The 20,882-nt window shown below is 35.4% G+C and overlaps 1 protein-coding gene across 4 annotated transcripts in view; it reads left to right on the forward strand.

The window, feature by feature from the left end:
- LOC118187013 (cGMP-inhibited 3',5'-cyclic phosphodiesterase 3A-like) overlaps positions 1 to 20,882 on the forward strand; it is an 881,882-nt gene that overhangs the window by 402,821 nt on the left and 458,179 nt on the right. For 2 of the 4 annotated variants that reach the window (XM_085822827.1, XM_085822829.1), the window contains exon 5: positions 3,487 to 3,828. The exons of 1 other annotated variant lie outside the window; for it this stretch is intronic. In XM_085822827.1, the coding sequence (XP_085678953.1) occupies positions 3,487 to 3,828 (342 nt within the window). The remainder of the gene's footprint in view (positions 1 to 3,486; positions 3,829 to 20,882) is intronic. One more of the 4 variants, XM_085822828.1, reaches the window with a different exon arrangement.

A 20,882-nucleotide genomic window follows, 5' to 3' on the forward strand; every position in this document is an offset into this window, starting at 1 on the left:
TAAAACTACCGTTTGAATCTTTCAGGAGAGATAGAGTACATCTAGATGATGGAAAATCATCCAGTAATGCATGGTCGAAAAGGCTTTCCTGGCGCGGTAGTAATATAAAAAAATACAAGAAGGGAAGAACGTGAACAGGGTGAGGAAACATTTATTATGCTTAGTGTAGCAGAAATCAGGAAAGAAGAACTGAGATAGACAATGATGGTCATCAAAGAACGTATTCAAATTTATGATCCAGGGCTTTGATCTGGGCCTCATATCTCTGGTACATGGAAGACCTGATGTTCTGGAAAATACCACGCATGTCCCGAACTTCCCCAGTAGCTGCCACAATGCGTGCAACAAGTTCCTCAGCCTTTCTAACGGGGATTTCGTATGCCAATGTCTTGACATAACCCCCACAGAGGAAATAGTCAATGTAAGTGAGATATGGCGATCTAGCTGCCCAATGCACCGGACCATCCTTGCCAATCCCATGTTGAGGATACGCCTGAAACGTATATTCAACATGGAACCGTCCATCCACCTTTCGTCATCAAAGAACATCGTCCATCCGCCTTATTTATCGTCACCAAAGAAGCTATTCAAAGTTACGATCCAGGCCTCAGATCTCCGGTACATGGAAGACCTGATGTTCTGAAAAACACCATGCATGTCCCGGACTTCCCCAGTAGCTGCCACGATGCGTGTTCCTCAGCACTTCTAATGGGGCTTACGTATACCAAAGTCTTGACGTAATCCCCCAGAGGAAGTAGTCAATGTAAGTGAGGTCTGGTGATCTAGCTGCCCAATGCACCGGACCATCCTTTACGATCCCATGTTGAGAATACGTCTGAAACGTATTCTCAACATGGGATCGTAAAGGATGGTCCATCTACCTTTCATCATCGTCCATCTACCTTTCATCATCAAAGAAGATCGTCCATCCACCTTATTTGATGACGATCATTTGTTTTGTTCTTATTTCTTGGTTTCTGTTATTCTCACGCTTTTCGTGTCCTTCCTTTCTTGTGTTTTGTGTCCTTACTACCGCGCCAGGAAAGCGTTTCAGACCATGCATCGGAATGTGTTTTTCATCGTCTAGGTCTACTCTAGCCTTCCTGAAAGTTTGTAACTCATTTGCTATATATATGTGCGTTTGGTACTTGCGATTTCAATGAAAGGAGGGATGAGCAACTACACGTTACAGTAGCCCCATATTCAAAATTTCAACTTTCTACGGCTAACCATTTCTCAGTTATGCGAGATACATATGTATATACGTACGTATAGATGTCACGAAAATATACATTTTTCGTCTGAGAATAGAGTCCTTTGTAAAGATTTCATATGCAAAAGAATGTCACTTTGGATCCGGAGACGGTCAAAATGGTTATATCTGTTGAAATTGTTATGAAGAAAGTTTCGTCGTGAGAGGATCGAATAAACACATAAAAAAATATATAACTTATCTGGTTGGTGACATCTTGAAGTTCGACCAATGTTATATCTTAAATTCCTATATTGTTAAATGTTAAATATGAAACTACTTGCCGTTAAAGGGAGTGATCGTATAGTGAAACGTGTACAGCATTTTTTTGCGTTGTGAAAAAAAAATGCATTCCGGGACCGCGCCGTGAGAGGATCGAAAACATAAAACATATACAAGATATAAAGGAAAAGTTCATATTAAATATATAAAGAAAACATACTGTAAGAGGTTCCAGATTAAATATCAATTTATTCAATTACAACACAATAAGAAAAATCTTAACCTCATCTGAGAGTCTGTTCATTTAAATTCATAAAAAAACTTAAGGTTTGTCTGGTGATTTAAGGAAAGGAAAGGGAAACAATTTATGGCCTGAGAGTTAAATTTTAGATTCGACGTTGTTTTTACTGCTAAGGACGTTTTGGAAAAACTTGCCTAAAGTTCCAACACACCAAAAAAAATAATACTTATCTTGAGTGGACATCTTGAAGTGGAGGAGAGCTCATATCTTAGCTCTATCCTTACGTCACTTGGCAAATCCGCAAGACAGAGACTCGAACGGCACGACAATAAATTACATCAGCTATACCGTCAAATCTTACGCCTGCTACTGTTTTCCATAGAAGAAAATTATTCCCACTGGAAGCAGGAGAACAGCTTACACCGCACGGCTGTCTGCCCAGACTCTCAGCTCCACCAAGGAAAACGTAGACAATTAAGCTAGGCATTTTAGAGAACGGCTAACGCAGGCTTTCAGTTGACTAAGGTGACATAATTCCTTCTGTTTTCAAGTCGGAGTTCAGAGGACATCGTCCTGACTTTTGCCGATACAGATAGAGACCCAAGTCTCTTAATTTTTTTGTTATTCGCTCAACAGTTTTTTTTTTCTTCGCATTTTGAGAAAACCCGCGGCCGGGGAGCATAATTGCCGCTCCCCGCCGGAAGCACTGCTCGATGCCGACTAAATCTTTTCCTTTCTCCGGTCAAGAGTAAGTGTGTCTCGCCTCTTAACCAAACGCGGCCGGGGAGCATATTTGCCGCTCCCCGCCGGAAAACACCTCTCGGAGTCACTTACATTTTGTCCAGCAAGCCCAAAAATCAGCGAGTCAGTCCGAGAGTCAGCCAAAAGTGAGTGTGTGTCCAACTCAAATTTCCTTCTTCTCCTTCACCAAACGGGTTCCCACTATGGCTTCACTTATCGCCCCCTTAATTATAGCAAAATCTTCGTTTTCAACTCCAGAATGCGGAAATAAGGGTGATCGCGCATGCGCGGCCTTCTTCACTTAGCCAACAACCGGACCCTCAATCGCCAAAAACCTGAACGACTTACATTGAAAGACAAGTAGCAACCTTTGACCTTTCCGTCACGTACTTTCCTCTCTTAAGGTCAACTAACAATGAAAATTCTTTCTCGAACATTCTAAAGCGCGCGAAATCATGACTTGGCGAAAATTGCCTCCCTTTCCCTGCTTCTTTCACAATGAATAAAAGTTTGTACAAGATTTACAAATAGAGGAAAATAAATAATACTCTTTTAAACTAAATAATATTTCCAGAAGCATCTGTTTTTCCCCAAAATTAAAGCCTTAAAATAAATAATTCATAATCAAATAGAAATTAAGATTTCCATAAATCAGAAAATCATTCACATAATTTTTATAACGCTATCCGGTAATTTCTCTACATAACAAAATCTGATAACCCAATTTATTTTCGCGAGCATATTACATTCTTTCCTTCCTAAAAGGAAGTAACGATAAAAAGTTCTTACTGTATCAGACTAATAATTAAATAATTAAGTGCATTACAGTTTAATTCAGTTGACGATGAATGGGGACACTTGGTTTTTTTCAGTGTCCCCATCATCCTCCCACATTCATCATTAACTAGATTCATTTCAGTTTTAAATAATAATAATAACCAAATTAATTGCATTTTTTATATATTACAGTAGTAAATTCTCTGTAAATGATAAAAGTTGTTTTTCTTAATGACCTGCCTAACGTGCGCAGTTGTTCCAGATGAGAATGGAGGAACGGGGGGAGGCGGACGCCGAGACAACAGAGGACGACGAGGAGGGTGGACAACCCCTGCCGCCACTGCCTTCCATTCGGAGAGTCAACATCACCTCGGATTACGAGAGCAGCAATGAATCCCCTGGAAGCAGTGATAACAATGACGTCATGCTTGCTGATGACCGCCTCCCCAAATCTTTGGCCGTGCAAACTACATCCCAAGAGTTGAACAGGTGCACATTATGTGGTGGCAAAACAAGGCATGGTCTAAGCATCGAGGGATCGTCCAGAAGTCCCAACTTTGAAGACATCACTCCAACTGTTCAGGATGATGACGAGGTATGTGAGATTACCTTGCTTAAATCTGCATTGCAGGTGATAGCGGATCCGAACATCCGGCCGGCTTACTAAGACTACTCGGGTATGGTCCGGAACCCGCAACTCTACAATTTGAGAACTCTTTGGCGCCCCAGAAGCGCGGCTACCGGAGTTTAAAAAAAAAGACAGCTGAGATTAGCAGGTGACGATTGTACTACCATTAAGGCGGCGGCAGTGGCATAGCTAGAATTTCTTCCACCCTGGTCGGCACCTGAGGTTCCCGCTTGGGGTGATCCCTGGAATTGTCGCTCCTCTTGATATCAGCAAGGAAGGGTTCATTTGCAGGGCACTTAGATTCTTGACTTTTATCCAAACATCATCAAGTAAGATTAAATTATCATCAAAAGAGGGGTTCCGCCAAGTGGTATAAATTTAGTGTCGAAATGTCAAAAGAACAAAAGAAAACCTGCCTTATGCAGTGAAAAATGCTAAAAACACTGAAGAACTTTAAAGTAAAATTTTGTGTTAAAAAAGGGGCAGCAATCAAATCTTGAGAGATGGCATCATTGAATTTTGAATAGACATTATCTTTAATTGTTCAGTGGTCTTTTGTGGTGTTACCAACACGACAAAGGAACCACTCGCGGGGGGGTCAATTTATATGTTGCAAGCGATTCGGGACTGGGGAGGGAGGGAGGGGTAATTCGTTAGGCGAGTTTAGATGAAGAGGCATTGGCCAGATTGCCTCTGAGGAGAAACCAAAATTTATAAAATATCCACTATTTGCAGTTTTAAATTAAGCATTTTAAGAAACATCTTTTCTAAAAGAGTTGAATTTATAATTTAGAAAAATGCACAAGAACCCTTTTAACAGGAACCAAAGAAGTGCTTAAGTTTCAACAACCGCTTACGGTTGGGAGAGATAAGAAAACCCCTCTTGATATATGAACCGATGACTACAAAAAGAGTTAAATGACATGTAGGGAAATATATATTAAAACTCTAATATATATTTTTGAAGAGAAACTTTATTTTCGACATCTTAAAATTATATAAGCATTTTGCTTGTTCTCTTTTCTTCACCAACTCCGCAGTGACATCGTAGAGATCTATTTAATTGCTCTTGTTGATATGTAGACAGTGGATAGAGTTTTATCAAATCAAAGTATGCATCTGTAGTACTGAAATATTTTATAAATGAATTTATTTAGAGAACGATTCTTACAACTAGCAATACTTACAGCAGTGTAGAAGAAAGTTCGCGCTAGTTATCTGGAACTTTGTTATGGTGGTTATATTTTAGAATAAAGTGCAAAAATTCAAAAAGGGTGCCCTTCCTCGTTCGATGTCCCTACCAAAAACGGAAATGAAACTCTGAAATATTTCTTTCGAAATGAGGAATTCTACCTTTTCAAAGTTACTATGTTTAGTACCGATCCTAGACCGTCGGCCGCCCATGTGCGAATTAAAATTGGCCGCCCTTTTGTTTATTTGATAATCATTTCATCGCCCACGTGCTGTGCGCTGTCTTGCCCCCCCCCCTGCGCCCCAGCTGGGATCGGACCTGACTGTGTTCATAATTAAGTTGATATTCGGTAATTCGCATTAAAAAGTTGGGTTGGAATACAAAAGGTATAACAACCATGTGTAACTGTTGAAATCTTAGTGAAGATATCTTTGAATACATTATGTAGAGTAAAGAATCTTTTTTTCTCAATTTTATTTCGCGTGTCAGTTTTTAAGAATCTATTTATTTTTTACCTGCTTCGACGATCCACATAAATACCTCCTATAAAACGATGTTTCACGCAAAAGGTGCTGCCCCTAAAGACGTGATAAGCGAAAGAGGTGTCGCCTGAGGTAAACCGCCTCACTCTCCCACCTTTAGCTACGCCCCTGTAAGACGACAAGGTTTGACGCCTTTTCCCAGGTTAACATCAAAAACAAACGATGACGATAATAATATCGGTGACCAGATACTTCCGATATCAACGGAGGACAATAAGATACTGAGGGCGCTGTATTCTGTAATTGAGGCTGATGATTATGATACCACCAAAATGACGAGATGCCATCTAAATGCAAAGAACATTAAAAACTAAAAAAAGACAAGATAAATTTAAACTTTGATGCGCATTATCTTTTATCTCAAAAATTATCTCTACGGTTCTCTTTTCCAATGCCATTTCATAATATAAATTCTTCTTTGTCTTTCATCGAATGATTAAGAAGTATGAGACGAAAGTGGATGGAAGTAGGCAGTTTTCAAGCAGCAATTATAATCCCTAGCCATAGAATGTTACTTTGAAATAGACCCTTCAGTGCCATTGCAATACTCACCATTTGCAATCGTAAAGAGATATTCCGGGATATAGAAACTAGTATTTCAAATCCTGATAACATCCCATATGTAGTCGGTGGGACCTAGACAGAATGTCCTAAGGATATACTAGGATGTGACATTAAGCGCTCGGGAAGATGTGTTTAGGAAGAAACTGGGATATTGCAGGATGTCCGGAAGCTGTAGTAGCTAGGATTTTAAATATTAATACTATTCCGTACGGTGTCGATGGGGTACCTAGATAGGATGTTCCGAGGATGTAATGGGATGTGTTTAGGAAGTTAGTGGGATATTGCGGGATGTCCTGAGGACGTAGTAAGTAGGATTTCAGATTCTGGTAACATCCTGTACGCTGTTGATTGGACAAAATGTCCTGAGATGTGACATCAAGTATTTGGGAGGATGTGTTTAGGAGGTTCGGGGGGGATATTCCGGGATGTCCTGAGGATGTACGCTTATACCGCGAGTAATATCGTTAGGATATCCTGAAGGATGTTTTTGTGCTATGTGGGTCGTGTGCTCATCACCGCACAGAATATATTTTATACACCTCATTTAAGCCAGCACTTTAAAAAAGTCTTCTTTTGCATGCTTTTCATGAAGCGAAATACTGTAATCTGAAATGAAGTGGAAGGGAAAAATGTGAAGCGAGTTGCCTTTTATTCCACAGTTGTTTCCGTCTTTACGTGCTAAATTAAAAAGCGGAAAAAAGTATTGAAGTTCCTATTTTAAAGTAACAGACTAGAATAAATATCCCAGAATTCTTTAACATCTTATTGGGTACAGGAATTCATAACATGCATTTCCATTTGTGTTTTAAAAAATCTGATGTGTACACCACATGACTTCCTTGTACGGAAAATTAAATTATACGCATTTTTTCTTGCATTTCATTTAACTTATTAGATTGAATTAAACCTACTTCCCCGACAGCGCATAAACCACAATAGAATAAATGCATTCTTTAAAATTCATTTTGTTTACAATAGCGACACTCTGGCGCTAGGTTTATTTAACAGTATTATATTTCGTTCATATTATAACTCAGAATGCACAAAATTTATATCATTTAAAGAATTATCTAATCGTTGCCACATGTTCCATTCAAATACTATAACAAAGTTAGAACAATGTATAAAAGAAATTAAACAAACAAAACGAAAAAGAAACAGTTTTTATCAGACGATTGAGTATTTCTCATTCAATTAATTCAGTTTTCACTTCGCGACAAGGCAAAAATACATAAAAACTCAAGATATCTGTATTCAAAATTACCAAGTAAATCTTAAATACTTATTTCCTCGAAAAAATTCCAGACAGGATTAAGCATGATTTAATTCGCAATAATAAATGAAGGCGTTATTTTTGTGTTTCGAAGCTTAGTGTCTCTAGATTGGCAACAAATCTACAATTCCGCTGTTTCAAATGTAAACAAATATGTCCGCCATGTTATGTAAAACTTAACCGCACTTAAACAGCTTTCAAATTGTTGATAATTGTACAAATGTTGCTTCCAGAATTATGAAAGGCATAAAAACTTTAACCGGAAGATAAAAACAACATAATTCAATCATTTTCAAAGCAAAAAAATTTACAATTTACAAACATATAAGAGTAAAGAAACTGAGATCACTGAGATCACAGAGTGGATATATTTATAAATATATTTATATACGTTTGGCACGGCCGATTGAAACCAAAATACGAGATGCACATTTAAATGTTATAGTAGTCTTATATACAAAATTTCAACATTCTGAGGCTACTCGTTTTTGAATTATGCGAGATACGTACGTACATACGTTCGTACAGACGCCACGAAAAATTCTCTTCAGAATTCATTTTAAAGCAGTTTTTTAGTTTTTTTGGAGGAAAAGAGTCTTTTATTCTGTCCTTTACGTATAGATATTACGCAAAAACATCATTAAATTGCATTCGAAAGCGGTCAACGTGGATATTTTCGTTGAAATATGCTGCTTGAAGCTTTTCGCGATTACAATACTTCCTTTTTACTTCGTACAAGGAAGTAAAAACGATAAATCGATGATGGTTTTATTAAACCAATTCCATTTCACTTGAATGTCACTTCATGTCAAAAAGAGACATTCTTTTACAACTTTGATTTATTTGAAATGAGATTTGGAATAAGATTAAAACAGAGTTGCATTAAACGAAATTGAATAATTAAAATAAAATTGAGAAAATAAAATGAAATGGAAGGCTAGCATTTTAAATTTGCCAGTATTGACAGTTTTATGGTAGTATTACTTTGCAGTTTGGGAAACAAAATACTTTTCTGATTAAATTAATGACTTATGCCATTTATCAGTTTTATTTCAGTTTGAATGAATTCAGTTGAAACTTTCATGTGATTTTCGAGTTACTTAAATGGCATTAGGTTTCTTCAAGAAAGTGAAATATATGAGCTTTATTCATAATATCACTTTAAGGAAATACTGTAGATACTGCGCTTGAACATGCTAATATTATTCTTAATCTACTAAAGGTTTTTATGGAATAAAATAACATATGCCACGTATTATTATTGTACAAAATAAGCGTTATTATACGGCATTATGATGCGTTAATTATATGACATACGTTTATTATACGACGTACATTATAATAGCTTATAGTTATGCTTAATTGTGTTAATATAAACAAACGTTTAATTACATGTAATATAAACGTGCCGTTATGTACACTATAAATATATGAACATTAATGTATAATATAATAGAGTAACGTAATATAGATTAAGTAAAGAAACGGTTTATTTCCTATTGTTAATTTTGATATTTTTAACTTATCTTGATGCATAATTATGCTCGATTTTTCTTGATATTTAGTAGGAAAAACATTACCTATGACATATTTGATGCTTTAATGCATGTACTTTCGACTATCCGAATGCTGATTATCCGATTTGCTGATTATCCGTGCGTGACTGTGCCCATGAATGCACATTCATCCCTATATTTCTTGATATTCAGTAGAACAAAAAATTCATCTATGACATACACGGTGCTTTAATGCATGTACTTTCGATTATTCGAATGCTGATTATCCGTGCGTGACTGTGCCCACGCATTCACATTCTATGTTCGACTTTTCTTGACATTTAGTAGAACAAAGAATTCATCTATGACATACACGCTGCTTTTATGGATGTACGTTCGATTATCCGGATGCTGATTATCCAATTTTCTAATTATCCGTGCGTGACTGTGTCCATGCATGCACATTCTATACTCGATTTTTCTTGACATTCAGTAGAACAAAAATTCCCCTATGACATACACGATGCTGTTATGATTGTACTCTCGATTATCCGGGTGCGTATTATCCGGTGCGTGATTGTGCCTACGTTCACACACTAAGCCCTGTGCACGAAAAATAAACATGCGCAAGTCCAAGCACACTTCGAAAACCGCTTGGTCAAAAATAAAAGCTATAACACTGGTTCGATCATAGAGAAAAATTCATCCTAATATAGAAATTGGAAATTTATTTAATTTTGAAGAAGTTGAGGCAATAACTGAAGTCGTGTACCAAAAAACTGAAAATGTAAAATTCTTCGAAGATGTCGACCTGGAAAACATCGAAAAATGGTCCGATATGGTGATTCGACTAAGCCGGGCTTTCAGTACTTGTTGGAGATATCGTTTCACTTCTCACGAGAACAGAAGAGGAGGAGAGTGATGCTGAAAATACGAGAAAAGAAGATACTGACAATTAATTACATTAATCACCAGACGATATTGACTTCTGTTGAAACTCTATTGGACTTTGTCTATCGAAGGGACTTCGAATACCGTGATAAAATAGCACTTCGAGAAGAACGTGGACTAGGATGCCGCCATTTTGGAATCACCTAACTTCGAGATATGATGTAGATACCGTCACATTAAATGACATATTGTATGATAGTTTCACTTTCTGCCTGTGCCAACGATGATATTTTAAAGTTTTATTTTTACATTATGATTACATTAATCAAAATCTTCCTTTCTTGATGACTGTGCTCAATATTTAGACAAAGTATTGTGAGCTCCATTTTTGCAGATTCATGTTCAGAATTATTACAGCTCGAAAGGGAAACAAAATTAACGACACCAGAATGTATGGCACCATGCGAACAATTTAAATTAATTTAGTCATGTGAAGTGTTTGGTAATTTCCGCTTCCGGATGCATTTCTCATCTCCCATATGCTCATTAGAAGAAATTCTTCGATCATAACAATATTACAAACAAATTAGAAAATATTTGAATATTTCCTGAAATTCTGCATTTTCGTTTCGAAACATTTACATGAGTACCTTTTTAATCATTTGATGTTCTTTTCCTCCATCAAAATTAATGTTTCCGTTACATTTCTAAAAGTGTTCAATTTCTATGGCATTTATTGCCAACTCACTGTTATATCATTGTGTTTTCAAAAACGACTTTTAGCCTCAAATAGGGATTTTTCTTGGTACACTGTAAATGCGTTGTTTCACTTTTCATTCGCGTCTGTTGCCACACGAAAAAACGTAATATATTATTTTTCCTTAATTAATTTGTTATAAATTAACAAATTAATTAAGTTTATTATATTTGTTATAAATTAAAATTGTTATAAATTAACAAACTAAACTATTTGAAAGTAACAGATGCATTTTTTAAAAATAATATTCTTTTTTGCTTTTTAATCTGATTGATTTAAATAAAAATGTATTTAATTCAGTATAAAACTAATTTAAAATGTTAAATATTTTTATCAAATTGCATTTCATTGTATTTTTTCAGGCTTTAAATATGCAAAAGATAGATAACGCTCGCGTGTTAGGCTAAATGCACATTCATCTAACACCGTAGAAAATGTTTTGCTTTACCCTGGCTCTTCTCTATCGATAATTGTCAGTAACAATTATCGATCAGTAAGTTTAATTATCGATAATTAAACTTTAAAAGAGCTTTTTTGGTCGATCGTTAAAATCTAATTTTTTTTTTTTCAGATTGTTTTAAAATTTTCTTATCGGTAATATTTTGGACATTTAGTAAATACTGTTTTTTTTTATACTTATTCACAACAATCACTTATTAACACGAAGTTTGTGTCCGTATTTTCTATAAAACAAAATATCTTCATTGCGAATATTTTCTCAGTATTGAATATTACTATATAATTGAAATTTAAATTTTATGCTAAGTACTATTGATTTTGTATTTATTCTAAGTACCTGTATGAAGCGTGTAATTTAAGAGGAAATTAATTATTTTATTTATTAAGGAAAAAAAATTGATAAACAAAATTCCGAAAGCTTTCAGATTTTAGATAATGCCCAAAGGGGTGGTTTTCAGCGTTTTGTGGTTTAGCTTTATTTATTAAATATCATGTTCTTCGCACTTAAACCATAAAATTCAGTTCAACACTAATATCGCAAAATAATTTAAAAATGAGCATATCTTTAGAATTTCCAATACGCAATCTCGCGCGCTGGAGATAATTTTTTTTCATACAGTGTTGCCATTGCTCTCTTTGAAATCGTTGAGTTTGTTAATAAAAAATTCGTTAAAGTTTTACAAAATATGAGACAGATAATAGAACAAATTCCCAATTCCAAATATGGGCTTCCAGATGCTCATATTTCGGTGGAAACCAAATTTTGTATTTATTCAAAATTTGATGGCTCTAGATACTGTCGTTTCATCACAATGCGAGAAACATACATACATTTATGCAAAATCTTCGTTATTTAATTTCTTTAAATATATCACAGGGCCGTAATGTTTGGTGGCAACAGTTTAAAACGTGAACCGACATTTAAAGTTTTCAACGCAAAATACCAGAATTGTTAAATAGCTTGTTCACGCCGGGAAATAATGTTATGAATCTTACTTCACGGCACCAATGTTATATCTTAAATTCATATAAAAATGTTAAATGTTAAGTATGAAACTACTTGCCGTTAAAGGGAGTGATCGTATAGTGAAACGTGTACAGCATTTTTTTGCGTTGTGAAAAAAAATGCATTCTGGGACCGCGCCGTGAGAGGATCGAAAACATAAAACATATACAAGATATAAAGGAAAAGTTCATATTAAATATATAAAGAAAACATACTGTAAGAGGTTCCAGATTAAATATCAGTTTATTCAATTACAACACAATAAGAAAAATCTTAACCTCATCTGATAGTCTGTTCATTTAAATTCATAAAAAACTTAAGGTTTGTCTGGTGATTTAAAAGAAAGGAAAGGGAAACAATTTATGGCCTGAGAGTTAAATTTTAGATTCGACGTTGTTTTTACTGCTAAGGACGTTTTTGGAAAAACTTGCCTAAAGTTCCAACACACCAAAAAAAAAAAAAAATAATACTTATCTTGAGTGGACATCTTGAAGTGGAGGAGAGCTCATATCTTAGCTCTATCCTTACGTCACTTGGCAAATCCGCAAGACAGAGACTCGAACGGCACGACAATAAATTACATCAGCTATACCGTCAAATCTTACGCCGGCTACTGGTTTCCATAGAAGAAAATTGTTCCCACTGGAAGCAAGAGAACAGCTTACACCGCACGGCTGTCTGCCTAGACTCTCAGCTCCACCAAGGAAAACGTAGACAATTAAGCTAGGCATTTTAGAGAACGGCTAACGCAGGCTTCCAGTTGACTAAGGTGACATAATTCCTTCTGTTTTCAAGTCGGAGTTCAGAGGACATCGTCCTGACTTTTGCCGATACAGATAGAGACCCAAGTCTCTGTTAATTTTTTTTGTTATTCGCTCAACAGTTTTTTTTTTCTTCGCATTTTTGAGAAAACCCGCGGCCGGGGAGCATAATTGCCGCTCCCCGCCGGAAGCACTGCTCGATGCCGACTAAATCTTTTCCTTTCTCCGGTCAAGAGTAAGTGTGTCTCGCCTCTTAACCAAACGCGGCCGGGGAGCATATTTGCCGCTCCCCGCCGGAAAACACCTCTCGGAGTCACTTACATTTTGTCCAGCAAGCCCAAAAATCAGCGAGTCAGTCAGAGAGTCAGCCAAAGTAAGTGTGTCCAACTCAAATTTCCTTCTTCTCCTTCACCAAACGGGTTCCCACTATGGCTTCACTTATCGCCCCCTTAATTATGGCAAAATCTTCGTTTTCAACTCCAGAATGCGGAAATAAGGGTGATCGCGCATGCGCGCCCTTCTTCACTTAGCCAACAACCGGACCCTCAATCGCCAAAAACCTGAACGACTTACATTGAAAGACAAGTAGCAACCTTTGACCTTTCCGTCACGTACTTTCCTCTCTTAAGGTCAACTAACAATGAAAATTCTTTCTCGAACATTCTAAAGCGCGCGAAATCATGACTTGGCGAAAATTGCCTCCCTTTCCCTGCTTCTTTCACAATGAATAAAAGTTTGTACAAGATTTACAAATAGAGGAAAATAAATAATACTCTTTTAAACTAAATAATATTCCCAGAAGCATCTGTCTTTCCCCAAAAATCAAAGCCTTAAATTAAATAATTCAGAATCAAAATAAAATTTAAATTTCCATAAATCATAAAATCATTCACCTAATTTTTTTATAACGCTATCGGATAATTTCTCTACATAACAGAATGAAATTAATAGTCCTTATGGGCTAACACTCTTTGGTGTAATAATTTTCAAAATTTCCGGAAAACATTTGCAATTTTTTAACATAAGCTACAGATTAAACATAAGCTTACATAAGATTGTTAACAATAAATATACTTAGTACCTTCGTATTATTTTTTACTTATTGAACAAAATTTGTCGGATTACCTCTAAAGATGGTTTTAGGAAACTGATCACTGAATTCATTTCAGCCGTCATTTTGCTTGCTTGTATACTTTATTTACCCAGTAACTTAACTGGAAAACACTATCCGTATTATTGCAAATAATGAAACTACCCCTTAAAGCAAATGATTTAAATAAGTACGTAATTGACTCTTAATGGTAAAACTATTTATTTCATTTCTGCAGTTTAATCACATGACTAAATTTTTTTTTACATGTTGCCAATACATTTATGCCAAATACATTTGGCAATTATAAATCTGTTCTGTTCGTTACAAACATTAAAAGCAAAATGATATATTAAAGGCAATTATGATCACTTTACTAAAGTTGGAATTATCGAATTATCCTGTAAAATTATTCAAGTCCCGTTTCTTTTGTTTTCGCTTACAAAAGCATTTATAAATGTTTACGCTTTATGAATCATAATTTTTTAATAACCCCATAATGGCCGTCAGTCTCGAAACGGTATTTTGCATCGAATCACTAAAAATGGCTGTATCACTTTTCAAATTGTAGCTAACAAACATTATCGCCTTGTATTACATTTAAAGAAATTAGATAAGTGAAGCATCTGCATGAATGTATGTATGTTTCTCGCACTGTGAAAAAATAACCGTATCTAGAACTATCAAATTTTGAATAACCTACTCCTCCACTCGACTATGAGCACCTGGAAGCCCAAATTTGGAATACGGAATTTATTTACTGCCTATTTAATACTTTGTAAAACTTTGACAGTTTTTGACTATGAAACTCAACGATTTAAAACCGAATTAGTGGCAACACACTGTGCGGAATAAAATATATGTTACGATGAAATACCGAAATCTGGACAATGTCGACTTTCACCGGTGAATGTCAACATTCACATAGTCTCTTGGTGTATGTCCGAAATATTTGCCAAATACTCTTATTTCTGACTTACACCGGTCAATGTCGACATTCACCATGTACTAATGGTGAATGTTGAACATATAACAATATTATATTTTCTTCTCCGTCATTCAGTCGCGAATAAACGCACTTGAGACTTGAAATAAGAACCTAAAACACACAATACATTCAAAATGAGGAAGGAAAATAATAGAAGTTGAAAACTTACTTAATTATACAGTACGTTCTAAATGGTGTTGGTGTTGGTGTATTTAATTATGGCAAAGCACACTAGGGCTATCTGCCTAAGGGGAGGGATGCCTTTCGTGGAGGACTTTCAAAGGGGAAACTTGCTCGTATACACATTACACATGGGGAAAACCACGAAAACACACATGCAGCCAGCCCGTTCGCGGGATTCGAACCTCGGACCGAACTACCAGTGTTCAGCGACTTTACCGCTCGGCCGCTGGTGGGCCATTCTAAATGAGAAAATAAAATAAAAGTCATAAAACACTTCCTAAATTATGTGATTAAAATCGTATTTATTGCAACAACTTAAACTATTATGGCACTTTATGACCTCTCTTTTTCGACTTACACCAGAGCATAACTGTGATTGACGACATACACCGGTGAGTTTCCGAATATACAAGAATGTAGTGAAATATTCGATCTTTCACCAACGTATTTGGTGAATGTTAACATTCTCCAGTGAAAGTCGACATTCTCCAATTTCGGTCTTTCACGGTAACATATATATATCTCAGCGCGTGAGGAGACAACGTATTGAAAATTCTAAAGATATGTTATTTTTAAATATTTATAGCCCAAAGGTTTGGACCCAAGCGCTCTCGAAATGTATATGCATGTGTAAATTGGGAGGAGGGAGAAAAAACTGTTCTTTTTTGGGCGTAATATAAAATTTGAAAACTTTCAGATTTGTTTTTAAGCGGAACTGTCTACTATCACGTGCAAAACCGTACTAAGTGTGTTCTGAGATTTTTTAATAACTAGAATGGTGAGGTATGATAAAATCACTGTTTTAATACCGCTTGCTTTTGTTTATTTTGGGTTTGCTTTCTGCGAAAGAAGGTAAAACAGAAAATATAAGAATTTCTTTTAGAACTTGTTTTCGAATTTGAATTTTTTTCGAATTTGAAATTAGAAGCGATTAACTGATTAGCTGAACGAAAGACACGCTGTGTTCGACATGCCTGTCATACCTGGTTTAACGTCCAATCTCATTTCACATTCAATGATAGTTATTTATCTTGGACAGTCATGTGACCTTATTTTTGATTCATCGGTAGGGATTCGTCATTGCCGATCATCAAATCACATTTCACATTCGCTGGCTACTGTTAATCATCTGCAATCATATGACCTCATTTTTCATACGTTGACATTCATCATTGGCAATCCTGAGATATCATTTATCATTCATTGGCAGTCATTCACCATTGATAACCACGTGACGTCGTTCCATATTCGTCGGCAAGTATTCATCATTGTCACTCATTATTGATATTAATGACTTTATTTTTCGCTCCTTCGGCAGTCTTTTGCATTGACGATCACAGGATCGTAGTTCATATTCACTGGCAATGTTAATCGTCGCTAATAATGATATTTCATTTTTCATTCGTTCGCAACCTTATTTCATTCACAGTTGTGTGTTTTCATTTTTCATTCACTGTCAGTCATTTATCATTGGGAATTATTCACATCACCAATCATATCTTCTCATCTTCACGCATTGGCAATTATGCGATCTCATTTCTCATGCATTTTTAGTCGCTGAATATAATATGGTCTCATTTCTCATGCATTTGCAGTCACTGAATGTAATAAGATCTCATTTTTCATTCATTGGCAATATGGAACTCCATTCAATATTTATTTTCAGTCATTATCATCAGCATTTATATGACCTCTTTTATTAACCTTTGACAGTCATTCATCCCGTCGAGTCTACCAGCAGCCGAGCGGTTAAATTGTCTAAACACTGGTAGTTTGACCAGGCTTCGATTCCAGGAGAACGGACTGGCTGCATGGGCTTTTCGTGCTCTTCCCCAAGCATAACAGGGATACGAGCCAGTTTCCCTTAGAAAGTCCTCCACAGAGGTATCCTTCCTTTTACGCAGAAAACTCTCGTGTACTTTGCCATAATCAAATAAATCAAACCCTTCATATCGATAGTCACGTGGTAATCACAATTTAGTGCATTTTAATCATTCATCATTGACAATCATTGGATCTCATTTCACACAAACTGGCGATCAATTTATAGGGTGCTTAACTCAAAGCACTTCGGAACCTAATATACTGACAAGCGAGTTGTCAATTCGTCTACGTAAATACGACAAAGCCCTTTATAAAATTTAAATGAACCTTTTTATTAAACTTGAATTTAAACAGAAGACATCGCTTGGTGTGTACGATCGAACCCTCGACTCTTGCGGAAGGCAAAAATAACTTAAAATTAAATTTGTGAATTTAAATTATTGTAGTTGAAGACTACACAAATTTGGCCTAACTAAGCTGGTTCAGCTTAAATGGCGCGATCTAAAGTCAGCTAGTAATAATACCGGAATATTAACTGTCAAGAGTTGGGAGGTAGGAAGTAAAGCTGCAGGCATTGCTGCCACAATGTTTATCTAAAATTTTCAAAACTCGCCTTAAATGCTGTTTAACTCATTTCTGAGAGCTAACGGAAAGTAGAAGTTAATTAAAGATCCAAATAATAAAGATTGGTTAATTAACATAAAATACATCTAAACTGACTTCTTTTCTTTTGATTCCTCCCCCCTCAAAAAAAAAACCTTTAACCCCTTAACAGTGTCACCCGAATCCAGTGTGGGTCACGCCACATTGGGAATACCGGGGTAGAAGAGTAATCAGCGTTTCTATTCCATGAAGCTCGACATGAGTTGATTTTCATTTATGAAATGCTTAATGCAATATAATTCACTGTTTTGTCATAAACAGCGATACAGTATACAGTGTCATAAATGCCCACGTCTGTAAATATTTACACTGATTGCCTGTCACTTCTCCATGCACTCTCCCGACCAGACAATTCCAATCCATTAATTGCCGAAATTAAGAGTCATTTAGAAACTTTGAGTTTATATTTAAATATTAAGCTACATTGGGTTAAAGCCCATATAGGCTTTATTGGTAATGAGAAGGCCAACAGCCTGGCCAAGCAGGCGGTCTCAAATATCAGTGCAATGGATATTGAAGTAACAGGTTCGAAGAGAATTGCTATTAGAAGAATGAAAGACTCTTACGGCGACAAATAGAAAACACAATGGTTCTCTTCACTTGAAAACAAAAGACTTATGCAACTAATTAAAAACACGAATAAGATGAAATGTATGAACAATATTGATGTGTTAATCAGGTTTTAACTGGACATGGTAAGTTTCGGTTCTATTTCAACCGATTTATTTATTCTGCAGGAATGTAGACCATGTAATAGTTGCAGGGTTGATGGTGATGCTAGGCATTTTGTGGTTGATTGTGTTGTAACAGCCCCTACTAAGACACATTTTTAACTTGACTGGTTTTAATGTAAGTACCATTAAATGTAACGTTTTTAAATCATATACCATTGCTCTGATGAAGTTTATTAATGAAAATAGGCACTTGTGGGAATGTTGTGTTAAAATCGAGTTCCGTAGTTATTCTGGGTGTTAGATATCTGTGGTGTTCTATGTTGCGATTTTGTGTTTGTGGTTTTTGTTTGTAATTGTGCGTTAGATGTGTTTACTTATTTATAATTTAGTTTTTTTTTACTTCCTTGTACGAAGTAAAAAGGAAGTATTGTAATCGCGAAAGGTTTCAGGCAGAATATTTCAACGAAAATATCCATTTTGATTTAAAGATGTTTTTGCGTGATATCTGTACGTAAGCAGAGAATAAAAGACTCTATTCCTCAAAAAAAATTGAAAAACTGCTTTAAAATGAATTCTGAACAGAATTTTTCGTGGCGTCTGTACGAACGTATGTACGTATCTCGCATAACTCAAAAAAGAGTAGCCTCAGAACGTTGAAATTTTGTATATAGGACTGCTATAACACGTAGATGTGCACCTCGTATTTTGGTTGCAATCAGCCGCACCAAACATATATAAATATATTTATATATATATCCACCCTGTTACCCGGCTCAGTGATCTCAGTTTCTTTACTCTTATATGTTTGTAAATTGTACATTTTTTGCTTTAAAATGATTGAATTATGTTGTTCCTATCTTCCGGTTAAGGTTTTTATGTTTAGTTAATCTGTATGCAATATTTTTAGAATTATTAACAATTTTAAAATTGTTTAAGTGCCGCTAAGCTTAATAATTTTTTGATGGCTGCCTTTGCTTGTTTACATTTGAAACAGCGGACTAGTGGATTTGTTGCCAATCTAGAGAAACTTAGCTTCGCAACAACAAAGATAACGCCTTCATTTATTATTGCCAATTAAATCATGCTTAATCCTTTCTGGAATTTCTTCGAGGAAATAAGTGTTTAAGATTTACTTCGTAATTTGTAATACATATATTTTGAGTTTTTATGTATTTTTGCCTTGTCGCTAAGTGAGAACTGAATTAATTGAATGAGAAATATTCAATCGTCTGTGAAAAACTGTTTATGTTTTTTTTCGTGTGCTTAATTTCTTTTGTACATCGTTATTAGCTTTATTATAGTATTTGAATAGAACATGTGGCAACGATTAGATAATTCTTTAAATGATATAAATTTTGTGCATTCTGAGTTATAATATGAACGAAATATAATACTGTTAAGTGAATATAGCGCCAGAGTGTCGCTATGGTAAACAAATAGTGTGAATTTTAAAGAATGCATTTCTATTGTGGTTTATGCACTGTCGGCAAAGTAGATTTCATTCAATCCAATAAGTTTAAATTAAATGCAAGAAAAATGCGTATAATTTAATATTTTGTACAAGGAAGTCATGTGGTGTACACATGAGATTTTTTTTATTGTTTGGGTGCGGCTAGGTTGTTGGCTGCTCTCGTTTGTGGAACGACGAGGCCCCTTCTTTTGAGTTATAGGAACACTCGTGTTTAGGTGAACTGAAGGGAGTCTCCAATTCTTACAGTGTCATAAATAACAACAGATTCGTATTTATTTGAATGTTAGGCAGGATTATTAGTGAAGATGCTTATCGAGAAAGAACAAATAAAAACATTTTTGACAGAGATTTTTTAAATATACTGTAAACGCAAGGGGTTTATAAAGTATTCTAGTCTAACATTATATTTCCTCCAATAATCTCTACATATAATAAAAGAAAGAGTCTGTCTGTGTGGTGTTTCGTCTGTGTTGCGCGTAAGCTAATAGACCCGGGGCTACGAAATTTGGTACATAGGTGCATCTAGGCAAGAGCCAGTGCACCTCAAAAGCGATTTTTTCAAAATTCGAATCAGATTTTTTTAAATACTTTTTGATGAAATCGCACCATTTTGAATAGTTTCATTCCTTTAGAAATGTGGTTTTGCAACAGCTTTGCATTCAATGCTTTGTATACTGGACTGCTGACTGTTGAAAATGTGAGCTAAAATGCTGCTTATTTTCTTTTGACTTTTTGACATGCAACACGCACATCGCAATCTTCTTATTCTGACGCGCTTGTGTCTCGCAAGGCACAATAGAAAGAATTGCCTTTTCTCCCTGTCACTCTTTAATAGATAATGGCAAAAAGGTTTGTATATTTTGAATAATGTCATCCACAAAGCACAATTTTGATTGGTTATTGCTTTCTGATGATAGTTTCATTCTTTTATAAATATGGTTTTGGCAACACTTTTTCATTTATTGCTTTCGATACTGGACTGCTGACTGTTTTCTGTTGAAAATATGAGATTTATTGCTTATTTCATTGTAAAGGTTTTATATTATGTTTTAATTAAGTATAATTTTAATTATATTAAAAGTTTTGCATGATATCTTTTAGAAAACAAAGTTCTTAACTTCCTTTATACCATTTGAATTCTTAAAGATTTTGCAACGGAAATTTGGTTAATTTATATATTAGGATAA

The sequence above is a fragment of the Stegodyphus dumicola genome, chromosome 8, assembly GCF_044657685.1.
Source record: "Stegodyphus dumicola isolate Sdum_Otavi_A_Nest chromosome 8, ASM4465768v1".
Lineage (NCBI taxonomy): Eukaryota > Metazoa > Arthropoda > Arachnida > Araneae > Eresidae > Stegodyphus > Stegodyphus dumicola.